This window comes from Stylophora pistillata, chromosome 10 (assembly GCF_964205215.1).
Source record: "Stylophora pistillata chromosome 10, jaStyPist1.2, whole genome shotgun sequence".
In the NCBI taxonomy this organism is placed as follows: domain Eukaryota; kingdom Metazoa; phylum Cnidaria; class Anthozoa; order Scleractinia; family Pocilloporidae; genus Stylophora; species Stylophora pistillata.
This window is the reverse complement of record NC_142528.1, coordinates 29,789,670-29,811,590: the sequence shown is the minus strand read 5'-3', so window position 1 is coordinate 29,811,590 and position 21,921 is coordinate 29,789,670. Positions and strand designations below refer to the sequence as shown.

The following is a 21,921-nucleotide window of genomic DNA, read 5'->3' as shown; positions in this document are numbered from 1 at the left end:
ACGTCCCAGCGTTGAATACATCTATTGTTAACTAGATTTGATATAAAGCTTTACAATTTGTTAATTTATTAAAAGGATTTATAGGTTGTGATTCTCCCTCAGATAAAACGTAGGTCCAGATACGTGGAATATTTCGTAATCCGTTTCAAACGAACCTCTACCCCCCTGCCTTCCTCCCCCCACCCCGATCGAGTAGTGTGGTGGTCCGGGTAAAGTAAGTCTGACTATTTCCGGTGAAATAAACTCAGTTTGGTTTGTTTGGACGAACTGAACAGAACTGGTCATCAGAGGTTAATAGTGTTCCGTTATTGATCATCGCGTTCGGAGTAGTTAAAAGTAAGGTGATATTGCTCACTGTCATGGCTTTGTTGAAAGGTAATTCGCTTACTTTTACTTTGAAAGTTGGAAAAAAGAAATAAATTTGAAGAGGTGAAATTATTCGTGAGCGGACTAGAAATAAGTGTTGGAGGAGCCACGTCAGGGTTTTCCTATGGGCCATCCAAGCCCCTGTATGGTTTATTTTTGCTGCTTCTGTTGCCTCCGAGCTGCTTCAAGCTGTAGAAAGACCGTAGTTTTGCACAATGAAAAACCTGACTTTAATAGTCCGTATATCGCTTCTATACACAAAAGAAATGAAGTATACCTTGTTTGAAACTTTTTGATAAAGCAGTTTGATGGAAATTTAGTGATTTGTATTTCACTTGATATGTGGTTTGCTCAGTAGTCAAAGTTTCGATAGGTGTGTTCGTTAGTTTCTAGCTGAAGTCACGCGATCTGGTCACGCAAGAATGAAGACGCGCAGACTCGGTTCAATCAAAGGAAATTTGGCGGACTTTTTTGTGCTCGTCAGAATTTAGAAGATGGATTTCAATTCATCCAAAGTGTTAGAAACAGCAAAATATTTCGTAGAAGACATTGAAGATCCTGTCAATGTGATTCCCGTGGTGCTGTTGCTGATATGTTTCACATGGACCGGTTTTCCTCGAGGTGAACACACGACCCTTGCATGGTGGGCTCTGTTCAATGGCTGCATAATTCATTGTTGGATGGATGGGTAAGGAAGCAACTTTCTTTGAGTAATTTGCCTGCTGAGTATCTGAAAAATATAACAAGTCTATTGGACTTGGTGTTCGCAAGGAAATAATTGTATGGACATTGGGACATTGATTCAACAGGTGAAGGTTCCGTTTGATCGTGATCTTATTTTGCAGAAAGTTGAACATCTTCAATAACTTTAAATTATTGACTTAATTTATATAGAACGTAACAAGTGTTTAGCTCAGGAAAGTAAAACCTTAGGATCAGTATCTTGGCTCTGTCTTGCTCTGCCTTAAACTTTAAACCTGTGTAAACCTACCCCACCCCCCACCCCCCCCCCCCACACACAAAAAAATCTGACATCAGTTGACTGAAATGAACTGGAACTTATTAAGTAATCACCACGAAGTCAAAGTAACAAAAAGCCTATGGGAACTCCTGCTAAGTGAACAAACTCAAGGACAGGACATTGGTAATAACCATTTTGCAACTGCTTTTAGTTTTGCATCTGGTTGGTTAAGAGAGTGTTGTTAAATATTTTTCTGTAATCTGAGGTGACTTTTAAGACTGTAACTAATATTTACCACACTGAAAGAGATGATTGATATTCAATTCTACAGGGTCATTGGCACCACTGGTCGTGGACCTAAGTGGATGGTTGTTGAGTATGGAAAACTAGATGCCCGCTATTGGAAAACCAAGGATCCAACTGTGATGATGGTTTCATATATAGAAATAGTCTTCATGGGGCCTCTTTGTATTCTATGGTATGCAATTTCAAATCTACACAGTTTGGATTTTGTATCCGGACACAAACTTGTCAGGCAGCTTTATTTCAGACTAACATTTTCTCAACCCTTTAACTCCTTTGAGTAATCAAGAGAGGATTTCTCTCTACTATATGTGAAAAAATATCAAGCAGACAAGTGATGAGAATAAATAATAATAATAATAATAATAATAATAATAATAATAATAATAATAATAAATACATAAATTGAAGCTCCCCCTAAGGGGCTTTTCAGCCACAATGTGGACTAACTAAGTGCTTAAAAATCCCCACTGGCAGGAGGCAGACCAGTGGGCTATTTACAGAGTGCAGCTGAGGAGTTGAACTAGGGACAACTGAGAACAAATCTAATGAATGGCAGGGTGAAGGACTTGAACCCGGGACACCGGACTACAAGTCCAGTACCCTAGCCACTCGGCCATGCCGCCTCCTGAAATATCAATCAGGGAAATATTAGCTGATCCAATACCGAATTCTTGAACTAGCATCTTAAGTATTGTATGAGAGAAAGTAAGGAAAATTACTAGTGAGATCTTGGAAGTAAAAGTGTTAAGAGGCAAGCCACCATTGATGAAACATATTCATGTACAATACAGTGTCAAAAATGTTCGTTATAATTCTGCAGGTATAGAGCCATTGTCAAAGACCTTTGGTGGCGCCATTTTATGTCAATCATCACATCAACCTTTCAGCTCATGGGTACTTTTATGTATGTTGGTACAGAAGTGTATGATGGTTTCAAGAATGTTCCACTGGTAAGCTCATTTTACATCTATGTAAACAATCATATGAGCAGTGAGATTGGGAAACAGGGGAAATGAAATGTGAAGCAAATAACTGAACAAAGTGAAGAGAAGCAAATACTTTTACCATTTACCCTCAGATTATTCAAAGATCTTTATTATCTAATTTTTCTTCGCATTTCTCATCCATCCACAATAAAGAAAGCCACAACACAGAGGGTCTCTAGTCCTTCTCTTGTGAGTTTCAAACCATTTTAATATTTAATGTGAAAAAGATGGGTGTCTTTGGTTTTTAGGCTTTACACGAGAGGTCTAGAATGCTAAACCATTTCCAAACAGTTGTTACTAAACAGGCTGTGCATTCTTCTCAGCGACTTTAGGATCCTGGGCACTGGTCCAGTCTAAGCAGTAAAACCTTTGCCTCTGGCAGAGCACTGAGGCACTCTCCAAATAAAGTAATTATGATGATTTAAGAGGCTGGCTGTTTCAGCTTGAAAGGTTTCTTTGACTCCTCACTCTTATCACTACACTGAGCTCTCCATAGCATCCATTCTATCTAAATTCAAAACACATCTCCAAGATCTGGTTTACTTGGTATAGAGGAAAGACTTCCAGCCATAAATCAAATCAATACGCTACCTGCCCCTAAAGTTTATCTTTTCTTGTATTTTTAGGACTGGCCCCCTTCCTTTGACAGCTTTGAGAAGGTCTTCTACTTCTGGACAATCTTTGTTTTTGCTAACTCTATTTGGATTTTTGTTCCATCCTTAATCATGTATCAGACATTGAGGGAAATGAGTGATGTCTATAATACTCCTCGCTCGAGTACCAAGAAACGGAATTAAAGGGTACGAAACAGATGGTGCTCTCTGGCATTGTGTCTCACAAGACTTTTTTTTATGCATGTGTGTGTGCGTGTTTTGTAATTTTTCATTAACGAGAACATCCCAATGTTTTTATGCTTTGGAAAGTTATTAATTTTCCACAACACAGATACATGTACATGCAGAGATCTGGAAATGGAAAGCTTTTCAGGGTTTCTCACTTCTATGACAAGACTTTGACATGCTACTTGTCTTTATTTTAGTAATCAGAAATCTTTGGAAAGAATATCCTATCTTACCTTATGATCAGTGCAACAAATGACATGTCCTTGTTTTCATCATGACTGCATTTCAAAACAAACTCTTCATTATATTCATTTCTCTACCTTGTGTTGCTCCATTTGTAAGAAATGTCATGGCAACAAGTACCTCATAGAGTTAATAACCACACATCTCTTTTAATTCTTTTGACATCTAATTTGATGCCCACGAAAGAAAAAAATGTGCAATTGCTTTTACAATTGATATTTATTAATCATATAAAATTTATATGCACTTGGAACATGACTCAGTAGATTACATACTTGTACTATGTTTTTAGATCACAGTTGATATATTATTTAGTTAGTATCCTAGTTCTGCACTTTGAATTAGTCATTACCTTCTTTCATGAATGACTTTAAAGTAAACAGTTGCAAAGTAAAGTTGTGGACTTAACTTTCTGCTGCAAAAAATTAATAAGTATGTTTTTCTATTCCATTGGAGATGAACTAAACCACAGTCTCTCCAACAATCCATCGCTGATAACCTTTGTCCCAATCTCTCCATCAGTCCATCATATTTAACCTCTACCCCAGTCCCTCCAGCATTTTATCAAGTTTTCTTGAAAGTGCACCGGTACCCAGTAAGTAAAATCCTGGATGGAGAGAGACATGGTGAGAGTAAACTTCCTTGCCCAAGAAAGTAAAAAAATGACCAAGCCAGGAATCAAACCTAGACCCCTTCCTCAACCATTAACCCAATGTGCCTCCCTTATCTTGGCCAAGAACATTCCTATTGCAATGTGGCAGCAAAACCAACAGTAGAAAATGTATTGGAATGAACCTAAGGAAAGTCATCCCAAGTCATTTAGTAGATAGATAGATAGTTTAACTGAAAAACATTGCAACCGAAGGTTGAATTACGTATTCATTTACAAATTTAAGAAATATATAAAAATGGTAACATACTTTTAAAATATTAAAAATTAGGTAACATAGATAGAGTCAGCTTATACAAAGCGTGCGTAAATGATGAAAGATAAAACTATCATGGCACCTGTTCGTACGAACCACAGGTAAATTAAAAGCGCGCTTTTTCCTTAAGTCCACCCTAGATACATTCCTGGGCGGCGGGAGCTTATGCAGCTTGTGATTTGGTACAAGAACGTTAGAAAAGAGCTTGTTGGCAATATTCTCGCGCCGCTCATGCAGCGAGATGAGCCCAGTGCACGATAGAGCCTCGTCATATTCTTTATCAGGGAATATTATACGTAATGCGCACCTCTGGCATCTTTCTAAATCAACTGCTAAATATTGAGGTAGGCTGCTGTGAAAGAGCGCGCATGCGTATTCCATCATAACAGATCTAATACATGTAAGATAGAATAAAACGAGCTCCTTAGACTTAACCTGGGCGCGCTTTAATCGGCGTAAGAAGTAAAGCCGCTTGTTGACTTTCTTTACTATCTCATCTACATGTGCGTTCCATTTGAGATCGACGGAGAAGGTGACACCTAACATCTTAGCTTTATGAACGTACTCTAACTCCTTACTATTCACCACAACTGGGTCGAAGTCAGGTGGGGATCTTGAAAATGAGATGCGTAGCTCCTTAATTTGCCCTCGTTCAACTGGAAACCGTTTACAGCTACCTGTCTACTTAGATCATCAACAATCCGCTGAAGATCACTGTTCTGGCTCTTTTGGTGTCATCCACGTACTTCCACATATTGCAGTTTCCAGTAGGCGACAGATCGTCAATCATAATCACAAAGAGCCAAGGACGGAGCTGTGTGCCCTGTGGGACTCCGGATGGAATGAAGCCCCACTTAGAAAAACAGTCCTGGCTAAGCTTTACTCTTTGCCTTCTACACGTCAAAAAGTCAGTGATCCAGGTAATGATGGAACTTGGTAGACTAAGTCATCGATTTACGGACCAAAATTTTATGATCGATCAGGTCGAAAGCCTTACAGAAATCAAAGAAGATGGCCCGTACTGTTGCTCCATTTCCGTCCGTATCACAGAGCCATGAATACAGCATACTAATAAGGGCAATCGTGGTATTCGACCCCGGCACAGTACCAAACTGATTCGCATCCACCCTAGCAAGGACTGCCGGTTTGACGTATCGCTCGACAAAGTAATCCTCGGCGAGTTTTGACAGTACAGGTGTCATTTAGGGCTCAAACAAAACGTTATAATCTTTTAATGGCGTGTTTTTTAATTGTTATGTAAACTGTTATGTAACTCTTTTTCGATGTACAATCTCTTAGTTTTCATCGTCTTATCAAAAAATGAGCGGATTGAGATACTTGGAGGCAACTCTGCAAGCCCTCGATTGTGTCCCGGATTAGCAGAACTTTCAAGACTTCTTCAAACCCCCCTTAAGCTTAGTAGCAATTCTGCACGGAAAATTCCAGTTAGCCACGTGTTTTATTCCTCGTGAAAATATCATCCCGAATTCTTTGAGAAAATGCCGACGTTTGTATAGTTCGGTTTATGGAAAGTCTGCGCATTAGCTATACGGTATTAGCTATACCTGTAAACTCTTTACTTGTGAAAACAGATCTGGCTTTCCTTTTCTCCTTGAAGAGTTTTGCTAAATGAAAGCTTTTCAACACGTGCCATGTGAACCATGTGCTTTTTGTTTTTTTTTTGTAATGGAGATCATATTCGTTTGTAATAATTTCGGTCAAAGTTTGGAGGAAGGTCGACTTCAGCTAAAAAGAAAGCCTCAGAAAACGAAGAAAAGACTGTGAAAGACCTTCAATTCCTATTCTTCTAAGCTCTGCAAGGTGTCCAAGGACCTTAATTGCTTTTCTGTTAAATTAAATTGTCAGTAACCTGTAAGGATAACGCGGGCACGTTTCAACCCGGTAACAGTAGGGACCTTAAGATCCAGAACGGCGAGCGATCTGGGTAGGATGACACGATCTGAAACTGTCATAGAATAAAAAATACGTAAACAAATAGATCAACAAACACTAAAAAGTTTTACTATCAACAGAGCACAATGTTGTAATTCTGCTTTGCATGAGTGGCCCTAAACATTCTGGAACAATGGACTTCCCGTTAAGCTGGTAGCAACCGGTTACTGTTTAGTTGTTAGGGACCTTAAGCAACCACGACGGCGACGGTAACGAGGACGTGGAAAAACAAGAGATCTAACTGCCAGAACAATAGCTCAGCACGTGCGTTTTGAAACTTTGTACATTTCTTAGCCGTCCTATGCAAAACAACAACGTGAAATCGCCAAAATTTGCGTCGTCTGCGAACCGAAACCGCGACGGCAAATTAATTTAATTTCCATTTGGAACTCAACGCTACTTCTATACGTCTGCTGAAGTTGAGCTGTGGCTCCTTATGAGACAGTAAGCTCATCCAGCCATGTTTGAAATTCTGAGTAAGGGTAGAAATTCATTTTTTAATCGAAGTCTTCCTTGGCGTTGCCGTCCTGACTGCTTAAGGTCCCTATTGCTTCATGAAACACTTTCACCTCAATTCTTGTAATTGATGTAATCTTTGTCCATGTTCTCCATCTTCAACCAGCCTCGTTACTACTTGGTTTGTTCAGTTCACTTTTAGTTTTTTCTTCCTGACCAAAATGTATGTCTGACATAGAAGGTAAATTTTGTCGCAGAAAATAAAATGATATCTTGGCTAGCATCGATCTAAAACAAAGTGTTTCAAGAAAGTTGTATCATTCTATAAATCGTTCAGACTTAAGACTTAAGAAACGTGGCCAAATTATTAACCTTTACTTACGAATTAAAAAAAAATTAGTACTTTTTCGTGTAACTATGCAGGATGAAACAAGATAAGCGGGCGGGGAAGATTCTTCCGCCCTTTACTGTCTACGAGGTCAGACTTCGAAGTTATCCCAATGTACGCTTCCGAGAACGTAAAAGAAAACATGTTCACACCCTTGGCTTTTTTTTTAAAATTTGATTGCCACTCTGATAATGATAAGGAAGAAAGCAATAGTAATGCTACAGTGACTATGTAGTCGAGTTGATTTGGTGTATCCACGAAGAGGGATGGGTAAGAGTCCGTGATATGTCTTAGGGTATTTTTGCTACTTCCGCGATTTCCGTTTGTGGGTGTTGCCGGTTGATAAAATCAAACTCTGGGTGGGGTCAAGCGGTCAGAAAAAACAAACTAAAGCTATAAAGACATTTCCGAAGCGTGCGAAAAAAAAGAAGAAGAAAATAACATTGAAAGTTTGTTTTGTATCTCATTCGCGATATTTCAAGTTGATTGACGGGTTTGACCTGACGTTTCGAGATCACATCAGAAAAATTAACCGATGTACGCTTCCCGTTGGTTGGCTAGAAAAAATGAGTATATCGATTTCTTGAAAATTCGAAACGCTATTTAGGACCATGCGTATTATTTCATGATAGCCATGAGATAATAGATGGTTAACTCGTCAGTATCTGGCTAAGAATAAAACTCAGCCAAAATTGAAATTTATTTTAATTTTTTTTATATTTTTAGAGTAAACATAATTGAAAGCATTTGCTCTAAGAGAAGGCAACCGCTATTAAGGAACTCGCGAAATATTACAATTTGTGGTAAAACATCGAAATGCTTTGTCTATATTCGTTCTGAAAAGTTGTGTTTTCGTGCGCAACTAATAAGATTAATTAAATAACTCCCGTAGACTTCGTGAAATGTAAACAGGATACGTCTTGCCGCAAAAGTTTGCTGACTGTATGTACCAGGACCCCCGGAATTTTTCCGGGGGGGTCCTGTGACAGCTCTTTATCTGCAATTGGGGGCATACCCGGCTCTTTATGACGTACCTCCTGGCCTCATTCACGCCCCTGAGTAAGGTTTGTTTATTTGATCTTGTTAACGTAGTTTTAATTTCGTGTTCAGATAACAAACAATTAGCTTGGGTGCGTCTCTTCCATAACGGAAAAGGTTAAATTCCGTTTTCAGAAATGAATTTTTAGGCAGGATTCTCCGGTAAAGGGGAGGGCTTCCATAAACAATAACAGCTTTTATTCAGTGGTACTAAAAACACGACAGGTTGCTTTACCTGCTCTGGTGGCTGCATCCTTAATATAGATTTTGTTTGTTGCCTTAATTACTGGTTCCGACATCGCAATATTCCGTTTTTAGATCATAAACAATGGTTTGGGCGGATGAGATGTTAATTCCCGCGCTTTCCATGCCCTGTTGCGGTTAAAATGGCCAAAAATGGAGCTTCTTTACGGCATTACACTAATTTTATACAGATTAAAAATGAACAAACAGTTAATAGGAAATGGCGTTGAGTAATCTTTTCTGATATCATGCGTCATGTAAAGATAAACTTGAATATTTCGTCAGTGAAAAAATGCGTCAGGTATGCAAAATTGAAAGTTTTTCTCAGCACCGGCTCGATGAGAAGATGGACAATTATTTTTTTTTGACCTTGGACTTTGAGAAAAACTTTCCATTCAACTGGGATACAAGATAATTAACTGCCAATGTGAATTTCTTGTAATCATCACTAATATTGTTAGAAACGACTTCTAACTTTTCCGTTGAGTGAGTGGGTTAAGTGTGTTTGATGCAATGTTGAAGAGAGATAAATCAACGTTCAAGAAGAAGACATAAGTTCGAACATCGGCGAGTTATTGTCTCTCTAATTAATTAAGGAAGTAGGCTGAACTTTCCTGAAATCAAGTAGATACTTCAAGTGCTAAGACAACAACAAAAAAAAATCACACCCAAGAAGAAGTCTTTCATCAGTATTTTGAGGCTAACGTTTTGTTGACCGTCAATGAAGCGTTCGCTGGTTGCAATATCAATGGTAATTGCGAAAGAGGATGGGTCGACACTTGTGTAAAGATCAGCAAAGAGATTCACTCACTGGAGAAGAGAATTAATCAGATTATAATCAACCATGTTACATGTCTATAATTAAATAAGGAAATCAGAAGAGATATCTCGGTGAATAGCACAGATATTTGCACGAGTCAAATTAATCATGTAACCGTCAGCACAGTCCTTTATTTACCGTTAAGAAAGAGCACATCATTATAAATGTTAGCAAGATCTCTACGTCCAATTTCTCATTATAAAGGATCTTTCTGCAGCTTTTAAATTCTCCGTGGTTCGTTCTTGGATTGCTATGGGCTGACTGGGGAAAATGGGGCGGATAAAAATTAAAAAAAAAGGTCGAAAAGTATGCGTAGAATCAAGCACAGGATCAATGGGAAATGCGAACGTTCCAGCTTACCCACGAGGCTTTGTGTGTACAAACATACAACTATCTCTTTCACTCTTGACGCTCGACGTGGCTAAATCTACGATCTCTCTCAATCCATTTATACACACGACGCTTTCAACGTCTCTGTTTCTTGCGCAATGTGGGGTACTAGTAGATGTCGAACATGGCGTAGAGTCGGGTTGTACCTCAGCAGTAGACCATCAGACTGCGGCGAAATCTGAGGTTCTGAGTTTTGTTCTCTTTACGGGACTCAGATTTTTCTCAGTCCCACTTTCGTGACAGGTGAGTAACACCTTTCTTCATTCAATAACCGAGCTCAAAACTTTGCCATCTTTCTAAATCTATTTATAACTGACATGATGATATTTTCGCTCTCGCCTGCAAGACACCAACCTAAAAATCTTTTAAGGTCAAGGCTGAAAACCTTGGCTTACGTCCAAATAAGTGACAGCTATTTAGCCAAACCTCGATGCAGTTCTGCTGAGTTTATGTCTGCGGTGGTCTTATCGCATTTGAAGATATAATTTTGTTGACAAACTTACGACCTGTTGAATGAAAGCTAATGAACAGGGAAGTCATGTGGTGGTCCTCACAGTACACGCTGCACATTGAAACATGCTGAGGCCTTTTTTCACTATCGGTCGCCTTAAGAACAATTTCAGTACGTTTAGATCATTATGTAGCAGCATTCGGTCCTCAGCTACTCGAGAAGAAAACAAAATCTTTCAGAAACTGTAGGGAATTTGGTGAACGTTTGGTATTCAGTCTAGGGGTGATGTAGATCTGAAAAACTAAACAGTTCAGTTCTGGACCTAAAAAGGCATTTGTTGTTCTACCGCCATCCTAGTTTTTCCTCTTTTCATTAGACCGCCAATGATTCCTTAATTCCAAGCTCTCAGAGAGGATTAAGTGCTTTTGCAGCATGATAATCCATAATTAAACAGGCACACTCTCACGCCTTTTCCGCAAACAAATCTTCCTATGTCGGACCGGTACGACCGCACTTGTCCTCTTTCCTCAGCGCATCATAGAAACGCCCAAACGTGGAATTTACGGAAAGCAGCAGCCTGCAAAAATTAAACTAAGAAGCAAAGTTATCAAAGGCATTGGCAGAAACTCATCCAATTGGTATTAGAATTAAGAAAAAAAAAAAACATATACACTGCTCAAACCAACGCTCCCCTTTTGTACATGGGACTTTTCTAAACCACCGGCCGACCTTGCAATACATCTAGACAGCACATCAGTAATCCATTATTGTTTTGGTTTTAATAATTGTTACAGGGGCATAGTTACGATAACTAGAGAATTATTAATCACGATACTGAAGATAATCGGTTAAAAGGTGTGGCTTTTATTCGCTTTCCTTTGACTACAAGCGGAAATTGGGTAGTTTGTGCCGAACAACGAAGATCGCAAGAAAACTATTAGGCCTCAACGCCTTACTACGATGTTATCTTAAATATTCATTCATTATACCTTCTCATTTACTATCTTCAATCAACTTTGAAAGCTGTGTCTGTAAACAGACATCTCAATGAATGAGGAGTTTATGAAACAAAAGATTGAGTTGCATATTATCATCGCTAAACTCTAAAAATATATTTTCAAATGTGTTTACACTGTCTGTGAATGTTTATTTTTTAAATAAGAATTTGGCTTTCGTTCGGAATTCGTAAATATATCACAAAGGATGCCGTAAACTCCTTTTCATTTCATAATTCTTTCGATGAAAATTGAGGTCAACTGTGTTGTTCCAGTAATTTGGAAGTCTGCTTGTGAAATGAAGACAAAGTATGCCAAGGACGGTAACTATTTCCAAACCGCACAAAACGGACGTGTCTCCCGCTATGATGTCGTGCTTGTATCCGGCAAAAGCGATACTGAGGTTCCATGAAAGGTTTGCAAGCTTCTTTCATCTCCAGCGACTCAGCGCTAAGAGTGTTAGGCGTGCAATTTGTGCTTCTTTCGAGCTTTTAACCTCTTGACATGGGACTCTGCTCAGAGTGCTATTCAATATGTTTTTCAACAAAAGAAAATACAAGTGTGTAATACGGATTTTAAGCTCCAGTGTTTGTACGCAGCATGGTCAAGTACTTTCTACGCTAAAATTTGTCGGTACCACACTCGTATTGAAGCATTCATGCAGGAGAGATTTTCTTGGCAAGAATCCGGAAATATTCATTAACGTAGGAAAAACAGATATTTAATATCGTTTGAAGATCTGACATTGTCATCATCGCGAGCTGACACAAGTGCCCTGGGCTGGCTCAGAATGCTACATAAATTAACAGCAGTTATACCAGCAGTCCACATCGCAGAAGAAAACCCTGAACTGCGCTCGAACTTCGACCGCATAATCTTCACAATCCTACCAACCGAGCCAGTTGTGAACGCCTGCTGTCTTATAACTGCACCGTATGGCACTGTGGCGAGCTAGTGTCGCTTTATCTTTCGTATTGTTGTTGTTATTCCTCATTCCATCCGTGGAATCGAGGAGAAGACGACCAAAAGGAAGAAAAGACGATCACAAGCAAGCTACTCTTCAGGAGCTTTGCCGTAAGTCGGGGCAGAACTCAAGAAAGAACATTTTGGAACTCCAAGCATTTGTCGACCTCAGCAAGGTATTACACTTCAAAGTTGTACGAAACGGCCTTGGTTATTACATCATAAATCGAAGATTTAATGACCTTCATATCTGAAAAAGGTTTCAAATTTGGCATGTGTTTTTTCCTTTTGTAGGCTTTCGCATGTTTGAAGGTAGAAACATGTTCAAGAATTCCAGTTTGTTTCGTCGAGGATACGCCCGACCTCAGACAAGAAAATCTGAACGACTGTACAGTTTGGAGCCTACTCTTGTTAGGGCTGCAGGTACTGCCGGTAGCTACACTTAAGATCTGTTTTCTTTTTCGTTCGTACACACGTTCCTTGCTCTTGGAACTTGAACAAGTAATGAATTTCGATCTTCCTATATTGTACAAAATGTACAATGTAAGGCCTCTGGAGAAAGTTGCAGCGTAGGCAAACATAAGAGAACGCCATTTCTAGGATATTTTTAAACTCAATTTCAAACGAGTATGGAGATTTGGTTGTCGATGCTCCATTAAATTCTGCTAGACTCAGGAGAAGCGGCTTATTTCTGCTGAAACCACAAAACTGATTTGTAAGTTAAAGTTTTCGCGCTTTACACGAGAAAAAAATTCAACCCGACTATAAGAGATTCCTTGACAACAATTTCTTAAGTGGCAAAAGATCCACGACGTTTTTGACAGCATATTACACAGCTGAAAGGTTTATTACACAGCTCAAAGGTTTATCGACATCGTCAGCAAAATCAAGGAAATACAAGGGAACAATTTGAACTCTATACAATGCCCTTTCATTCGAAAGGCACGTGCAACCAAATATATGAGCTAAGACATGAAAGATGGGGTGTAACTATTTTTACAGGTCTCATAAATCAGCAAAGAACTTTCCTGGTAACAATAAATTTATTTTGTTCTCACTAGACGCCAATCTGTGTAAATACTACCTCTTTCAGAAAACATTCCTAAATTTTGTAAAGAACGAAGATGCTTCCCAATAGTTGAGGTCAGGACGAAACCTCTCGCTCACGTTCATGGGAAAACAAGATGATGCCGAGAAATGATTGATCATGCGTTGACCCTTTCGTTTGGAAAGCCTCAAAAATTCCTTCGTTCTTGACATGTTGACCCATTATGATTGCCTTACATTCCTTGTCATAAGCTATTGTTACGTGAATTTAGTGCTACAGTACATAGAAGCGTACTCTCTAAAGAAAGTGTAGACAAAATACTTTTTTAATATGATTTTTCGACAACTTTTAAGCGCCCGACTGAGAACTTAATCAACTTGCGGATCGCGTTGATAGATCGATAAATGGTTGTCTTGACGTGGCCTTGTCAAAGATAGGTTATATGTCCTTATTAATTGACTCTTTTGCGATTGCTCATGTTCTAATATAATCAACTGCTGTTGTAGGAGATAAATCATTTCCTAACCTGTCGCATGGTTATATGTGGTGTTAGTACGCCGAGATTTCTTGGAGGAGTCAGTTCCTGTTTCCTGATACAGTTGTTTTATCTGTGAATCGGTTAATGACAGCTGTTAAGACTGTCATAGCGTATTCGTCGAAATCATATCGCGTAAGCCGTCTTGGTTTCAAATAAGTTCTTGACAAAAAAAAAAGCAACTGAAATTATCTCAAAAGCAAGTATGTAAGCCGATATATTTTGTCAATCATAGTTTAGTAGAAGGCATAAGTTTCACAGGGTCAAACTGGAACCAAAATTTAACCCAACTGTTTCTCTGGTAAGTAGATCGTTTGTACAGTGAGTGATAAGCTTCTCAAGATACCTTCCTTTTTTATGCTCATGCGCGCTTTGATCACTGAACGGAACCGTTCATTTTGATGCTCATGGAGTTTTTAAGCTGGAAATTTAGCTTGTAATGGCGTCTTAAACTTCCAGGATGAGGACACAGGAAAGAAGAATAAAAGGAAAAAGCAGAGAACATTATGATTCCACTTTAGAACTGAAGAGTGGAGGTCTCATGAGATCAAAGTTCAGTGTTTGTAATTCTCTTAAAAAAAAAAATCTTGACTGTCTTCCAAGTCTGTTAAGTTTGGAGGATACCGTAATCCAGTTAAAGTGATTAAAAAACGAGCCGACTCTTTAAAAAAAAAAAAACAAAAAAAAAGAGCTATTTCTGGCAAAGTTTACTATGAGAAAGATAAAATAGAACTATTCGCAATTTTAGGCAAATGTCTGCTTGGATCTATGCCATGGCAACGTGTCTTTGTATGCTCATCATTTTGAGCGTTTTTTTCGTGCTTGTCTTAAGAGTTTTATTAAAGGATATTAGGGGATTTTGCGGATGGATTACTCGTATTAATTTAATTTACAGCAAAAAGGCGGCATTATTTTATTGAGAGTTAAGCGTATTACCAAACTGTTACTACAGAAAACATCCAAAACGTATTTTTTTAATGCAAGAGATACCCCAAGGATAAATTCGATTCAGAGTAATTTGGAGTTTTAGCTGCTTCCGGTGATCAATACACCCATTACATTAGATACATTTGAAACTCGTTTTTAACCATACCAAGAATACCGTGTATACTTCCCTGCCCTTATTGATTGATCAAATGAAAGTATTGATTCGGATCGAGGAAATACGCGAGGGGGAAGAATATTAAAAGTGCATTGCAACAATTGGGGATAGTCATTGAAGGTCTTAAAGCCATCTCTTTTCTTTCACACTAGCCTTTATTGGATCAGTATCGGGCCTTTATTGGGCCAGTATTACGCCTTTATCGGACCAGTACTGAGCCTTTATTGAGCCAGTATTGGAGCAATAGAACATGGCCAAATACCACTAATCAGATTTGTGGGTTGTTGGAGAACGCAATGGAAGAATTAAAAGTTTCATTCAGTTTCCACTGAGTCGGTGGCTGATTAAAAGGAAAAATGAAATAAAAAACTGTGTAGTTGAGACACTTCAGAGAAATGACATGCAGCGCTTACATTATTTTATTGCTTTGGTTTCCCCGAGTTCAGCCGAAGCACAATAACCAGATTATCCGTCTTTCCTTTTTAGACCAATCGACGAATTGAGCCTGTGATGGAAAGCCGTGCGGTAAGTGGTTTCAAATTATCATATTATCATATTATATCGTAATCTTATGACGTTAGACATATTTTTTTTTCATGCTCAGAACTCCATCTAAGCTTTAGATACTTTTATGATAACTTACCCAAGGTCGCAAAAGAAATGGTTCTTGATCTCAGTGCATCATCAGTATTCCACGTTTAAGACCCTTGAAAACACACTTGATATTTCCATGTGCAAAGTCTAACATTCCAAGGTCAAAACACTGCAGTACGAACTGAGACCTTTGGTAAGGTCTGAACTTTTTCAAGTACACAGAAATGGAAGGCTGCACGCTTTGAGTTAGCTGAGAGTGTTGTTCTCCTCTTGACATTTAGGGTCAGCGGGGCGTTTGATACGTGCGGGAATCAACGTACTTTAAGCCAAGTGCTTACCCTTACTTTTATTTCGCCCAATATCTTGTGTCCTGCGTGTCCATTATTGGTTTGTGACAGTGCCTACGCATGCGTGTCCGAGAAATGTCTCATAACATACAACTTCGCCATGTGCGATCCTTATAGAGCGATTTGTGAAAAGATCATGAGACTAGACTGGATGTTTTGCAAGGCCCCCTCCCCCCCATGAAAAAAAAAAATAGGCTGTGAGTGAGTGCGAAGACCACGATTGAGACATGTTTCAGCAAAGTTTTATCTGACCTACAAACTTCTCTTGGCATTGTAAATCAAAGGAAGTCGAGAATTCCCTCAACAATTACCATGGCGGTCCTGAACAAAAATATTTTACAAAGACTTGAAAAGTCGAAAATGACAGACTTTTGCTTGGGTAGATGACTGGAAAAGTAGATTTATCAAAAAAAAAAAAAAACTGTTTGGAGTCTTTAGGGATTGTGAAGGAGAGATTTTACTCGATGACAAGGTTTTTCCTTTGCTAAAATATCTCGGACTGATACAGTTTTCTCTGAGTAGCCCTCTTCATGTTAAGGGCAGGTGATTTAAATGTCTAGACCATTAAGAATGTCAAACTATTACTAAAAACAATAGTCTTTTATCTTTAAGTATTAACATGTAAACACATGTTCGCTATATAAGTCCACCCTCCCCTCCCATTGCATTATTACATATTCGTCTGTTGAATCTAGCGTGCCCTTTTCCAACAGAATCGTCGTAACAATGCGCATGTCAAGCCTCGCACGGACTACACCTGGGACGAGGCCGTTAGCAGCCTTTGCCATGGCGCCAATGTATATCGTTTCATACCCGGGGAAACTGTCGAGGAGGGAGGAAGTAGCAGAAATGAAAGTAAGTGATTATCAAATTTAGCCTGATAAGATAAGTCTTAGAGGAAGAGTCCAGACATTCAATAGATAATCCTCCCAAAGTTATTTTTAGAATCAAGCTATCGAATCTCCCAGGAACACTTCTACCGAATAAGTCTCTTAAGTTGATCCTTTTTTTATTTGTCATTATTGTGTCAGCTGATTCATCGAGTGAGGTGACGGGCGGGGGAGGGGTGGGGTTGGAATGGTTGATAACTTACGGACGGTCAAAGAGGTCACGACATGGTTTTCATATCATATATTTTAATTGATGTTGATAAATTAGTTGATGTATAGTTAAACACAAACAAGCTACATCATTAATGTTTCAATAGTTCTGAAGAGATTTTTTCTACGTCTTCAAAAAAGACTCAAATTATTAGACCTGCTTTCTAACTGATATTTTAATGAAAAAATGAAACTTCGTGATTAATACGCTGTTTATGATGCCACAAAAACTGATACTGATGTTGTTAGTAATATCAAGGGCATTATCTTGAGATAAATTGCCTTTAAACTAAAATTGTGTTTTTTTTTTTATCAGCCAACAAAAATTCATCTTCCACTGACACTGGAACGTTGAAACCCAAAACATCCCACAGAAATACAACCCTTCCAAGGAGAAGTCGCACTCGAAGGAGAAGGCAAGGTGGTGCATTGCTAAGCTCCGTTCTCAGGAGGCAAATGAAGAAGGTGAAAAGACAGAATGCCAACAGCAATTCATCCTGTGGCATTCTTGATGGTTGTACTCGCATTTGTGTTGGCCAGAACGAGAAATTCACCCATGTGTCCGACTGCACACAGTTTAAGATCCAATGCACGTCTAAAAAGTTCTTCAGATCTCGTTCAAGAACGGGGAGGGGAAAGGATAAGAGGAAAAACTCACGGAGAAATAATTGAAAGAAAGTGACCCGGAATGCAAAACAGGACATAACTGGTTAATGAGAAAAGACTAATAGGGGATATGCGATTTCATTTTTCTTTCTAAAATTCTCTTCTCAGAATTTTAATTTGCACGTCCACAGGCGTCCTGTAGAGATTATTGAAAGTTTGGTAAGAATTTTCGTTAAAATACATTAATTGTCATAGGCTTGCCATATAATGGTCTGTAATACTTGACATAACAGAGCCACATTACCAGTGCTTTCCTTGTAAGACAAGCTCTTACAGGGCTAAACAATTAAATTAAACTCTCGGATACTTGGAAATGTTGAGCGGAAAGCACGGCCACAACAATAACGACTCTAAAGACATAATCAATGGTGTTGTTGACATAATAACATAGAAGCAAAACTTAATCGCAGTTTCTTCATTGTTTGAGAATGGCAGATTGTATCTATCTCCATTTCTCAATATTCTTCAATCTGAAGCGATGAGAAGCTTTTGAGAAACATTGGAAAGGCGGATAAATTACGTCATTGTGTACAAGTGGTTGTCCGGCCAAAACTGATTTCCTTATACCACACTTTTAATTTAGCAATCGCATTTTAAGACAATGTTCTGCGCTTTTGCTTGCCTAGATAAATCTTGTTTTAGTGATGATTAGTATAGGTAGAGCAATGCATGTTTGCAATGCGGATAAACTTTCCCACGCTGGAGTGACGCCTTGCAAATTTTATTGGTTTCTTGTAAATGATTCTTTGAGTCAAAGCCTGTAAATAGAATACGGAGTTTGCTAGCCAAAATTGAATTAGTTCTTAAAGAGCAAATAAAAGGTTAAAAAGTTTTATCAAACTATTTCTTTCATTCATGTACAAGTGGGTCTCCGTGACGATTTTATACGAGAGCCATCAAGGAAGGATGGGTAAATAACAAACTTAAATATCAATGGTGTTTCACTTACTATAGATTATTTTTTGGTAAACTGTATTTCAAGCAAAAAAATCAAACGAACCAACTGCCTCGATTTTGACCGTTAAAACAAACTAAACTGCAAATACCACATGAATTATTAGAATAGACATATATATCCTTGTCCACTTGAATAAATTTTGCTGCAAAACTTTTCCTTATTTAGATACGGATGTATTGGAAATACAAATACGGATGCACAGAAATAAGACTATTTAATGAGGATCTTCTTTGAACAAGTGGATTGATAGAACAACAAAGGTAGTGCGGTAACTTCATTGTATTCTGACGCTCGTTTACTAATTGGACGAACAACATAAGGCGCTAAATTAACACCTTCAAATCAAAAGATAGAGAAAGTGGCTTTTTTTGCCCACCAGTTAGTGAGAAATAAGAGTTACGGCTTAGGCATAACTGGTGCTGAATTAAGCGTCCTAACAAGCCTCCGATGCTACACATCCTATTCGATACGCTTCTAAATCACACAGGGCATGCACTCATTTGATTCAATAAAACCCTATTAACGACATGCTGCCTTGTGTAATTTCATAAAACACTGTATTTTTGACTGACAGTTCGTGCAGACCTCTTTATGGTCCATTTGTGCCAATTCCTTCTTTAGCGTTTAGAAACGTAAACTGAATGTATCAGCGTCTTAACATTTTGGGTAAAATTATGGCAGATGGGAAAAAAAGTGAGAACGAAAACGCTGAACTGTAGAACGTCAAGTTCGTTCATTTTCCCCTGTGATCTACGTGTTCAATATCAAAGCCAAAGTTTGCTTGATTAATAAAGGACAATTAAAAGCAGCAAACCATTTCCGACAAAGAAACGTAACATTTCTCCTCGCGTTTTTAGGCGTAAGAAAAGATAAACATGTTTTTTGAAGCTACAGTTTTGTCTTCATACACTTGGGTGGTCTTCACTTCATATTTCAGCTATACGGAATCAGAAAAATAGAGTTGTACTAGCTATTTAAGTAATTTTATCACTTAATCTTATTTGCAATTCTAATATAATAAATAAACGGAAATTTGCTCTGACTGAATAACACCACGTACTAAAAATCAGAAACAGATTTCCACACCTGAGGAGATTGACAAGGAAACTCAACGGCAGCAAGTCACAGTGTGCGGTAGCAATTTCATGTTCCATATTTCACCAAACATTGAAGGTTTGTTGGCAATTTTTTAAAAAAAAAATACTTATTCCACTTTACACATTTTCCATTCTTCAGCTCCAAATGTAAATCTTGAAGTATTCTGCGGCTAAAACATTCGAACATTCCTTCTCTTCTTCACCATCTTGGTCCGTTGAGGCACAGCCATGATATACTCATGTGTTCGAACGTCCGTGAACTGTCGTAACGTTAATTTTAAATGCCCGGAGAATTCTGCTATTACATTGTTGTGGTTTAAGATTCTACGCTGAGAACCGTAGTATTTGATGCAAATATCAGACATTTGTTTCTATGTTTAAAGCGTGACCAGTTTATGATCCAAATTGTGTTATTCAGCTTCTACTTCTTGATCAGTTGGAAAATTGCAGCTTAAACTTCACCAGGTAGGTTCAACTAACGCACAAGTTGGCTTAAAATTTCACGAACATTTTAGTCTAAAAATGTCTTTTTTTTTTTTTTTTTTATGAAACAGACTGAGTTTCGAGTCAGCTGTTGTTCAATTTTTCGGGAATTTCCTTATTTTCCTATCACTTTGAGATCAATTTTTTTATTTCAACTTCTACCAACTTCTACACTTTTTGGTACGACGTTTCAGTTCCAAACATCTCCTGCTAAACTCAGTGATATAGAACATGACCAAATTAGAAAGTTAAAGTGGACAGATTTAGCCTAAGAATTGTAGTTGTAGTTGCAGTTAAAAACTTCTCTCAATATGCAAGTCTGAGAAACGTGAAAAGATCATAGTGACATACAACCTTGACTCTAACGACCTTAAACCAAAACCCTGTAAATGTCTAATATAAATAATGATTATCATATCTATCTTTCTCCATTCGTTATACGACAAGCAAAATCGTAACGAGGATCATTTTCAGTACAAATATTTCTGTGCAAAAAAAAAAAAAAAACCAAAACATCAGGTCTCTCCTCAATCCTGGAATAACTGGGGTAATTGAACAATGAGCATAATAATGTAGGTGCATAATGGCCTTTTGTACATTAACTTTGGCAATCAATATATCGTGTAAAATCTACACCCTCGATATCAGTAGTCACCAGTTGGTGAGAAATAAGAGATAATTATTGCTTCGAATACTTTACTATAAACAGGATCAGGACTTTCAACAGCAATTTAAAACCCGCTGTCTCGATCAGTGATCAATTCTCGGGCATTGTTAACATTTATTACACGACTCGGGCAGTCAGAGGGCCAATAACTAAAATCAACCAATCAAAATGCTCTATTGCCGGTCCAATATTCTCTAAGTATTGGACCGGGCACTGTCCCGAATGGTCCCGAATGATACCACATTTGTGTCCCTTTGAACTTCAGTCGTATAATAAATCTTTTATTAACCAAGCTTGCTCGGGACCGTACTGGAAGAATATCGACCCTCGATCTTTATTGTACGGACCGAGCGCAGCGAGGTCCGTACTGTCAAGACCTCGGGCCGATATTCTCCCAGTACCGCCCTCGCGCTTGGTTAATAAGATATATATATTAGTATAATTGTTCTAGTGGTGATTCTAGATGTGCTCGCACTTTGATTGGTCGAGGTTTGCGGCATATCTCGCTATAATCCCCTTGCGCGAGGTGGTTATAGCAAGGGCGCTGAACCTCACAATGGCTGCCTCACGTTTTGTCAATGATACGCGGGAAATAATATACGTGATAGAACAAAATAAAATTCTGAAGAGCACAAAAGATGCTAACATGTTTGGCGTAACACATTTAAAAAAGAAATATATGAGGGTTTTTGCGGAGGGAATCAAATAAACTTTTTAATTCGAGTGGAAACTGGCTGCTTATCTCGATACGAGTAATCCAAAAATTTGTAGCAAAATTTACAATTTTAAATTTACAAAACGCACCTTAATAATTACACTAAAACAGTTATTCGCCTTCCATGAACAATTGTTAAATGTCGTAAAATGCGTTTTTTATCTTTTTTTTCCCTTTTTTTTTTCAATTTGGTGTGAACTTAGCTTTTCGGTATTTTCTTGCAAGTGCATGTGCTGTCAGTTTAATATTCAAGGTTATACATGTTTTATTTGTTAATTATTG

General features: G+C 38.3%; 2 protein-coding genes across 2 annotated transcripts; both read left to right on the top strand.

Annotated features, from left to right (window-relative positions):
• Positions 1 to 767: 767 nt before the first annotated feature.
• Positions 768 to 3,431, top strand: LOC111325424 (emopamil-binding protein-like). Its single transcript, XM_088735989.1, has 4 exons — positions 768 to 1,054; positions 1,659 to 1,805; positions 2,454 to 2,583; positions 3,246 to 3,431. Exons 1-4 carry the CDS (start codon positions 861 to 863, stop codon positions 3,414 to 3,416), a joined length of 642 nt encoding a protein of 213 aa, XP_088592115.1. The 5' UTR covers positions 768 to 860; the 3' UTR covers positions 3,417 to 3,431.
• Positions 3,432 to 11,971: 8,540 nt separating this feature from the next.
• On the top strand, positions 11,972 to 18,559 carry LOC111325408 (uncharacterized). Its single transcript, XM_022929213.2, has 5 exons — positions 11,972 to 12,503; positions 12,622 to 12,750; positions 15,499 to 15,537; positions 16,667 to 16,808; positions 17,370 to 18,559. The coding sequence occupies exons 1-5, from the start codon at positions 12,300 to 12,302 to the stop codon at positions 17,723 to 17,725; spliced, it is 870 nt and encodes a 289-aa protein (XP_022784948.1). The 5' UTR covers positions 11,972 to 12,299; the 3' UTR covers positions 17,726 to 18,559.
• The last annotated feature ends 3,362 nt before the right edge of the window (positions 18,560 to 21,921 follow it).

Excerpts from the sequence above, each read along its gene's own strand:
- LOC111325424 (XM_088735989.1), top strand. The coding sequence starts at position 861 with ATGGATTTCAATTCATCCAAAGTGTTAGAAACAGCAAAATATTTCGTA. Across the intron at positions 1,806-2,453 it reads GGGCCTCTTTGTATTCTATG|GTATAGAGCCATTGTCAAAG; the intron begins GTATGCAATTTC and ends ATAATTCTGCAG. Across the intron at positions 2,584-3,245 it reads GTTTCAAGAATGTTCCACTG|GACTGGCCCCCTTCCTTTGA; the intron begins GTAAGCTCATTT and ends TTGTATTTTTAG.
- LOC111325408 (XM_022929213.2), top strand. The coding sequence starts at position 12,300 with ATGGCACTGTGGCGAGCTAGTGTCGCTTTATCTTTCGTATTGTTGTTG. Across the intron at positions 12,504-12,621 it reads CATTTGTCGACCTCAGCAAG|GCTTTCGCATGTTTGAAGGT; the intron begins GTATTACACTTC and ends TTCCTTTTGTAG. Across the intron at positions 16,809-17,369 it reads AGGAAGTAGCAGAAATGAAA|CCAACAAAAATTCATCTTCC; the intron begins GTAAGTGATTAT and ends TTTTTTTATCAG.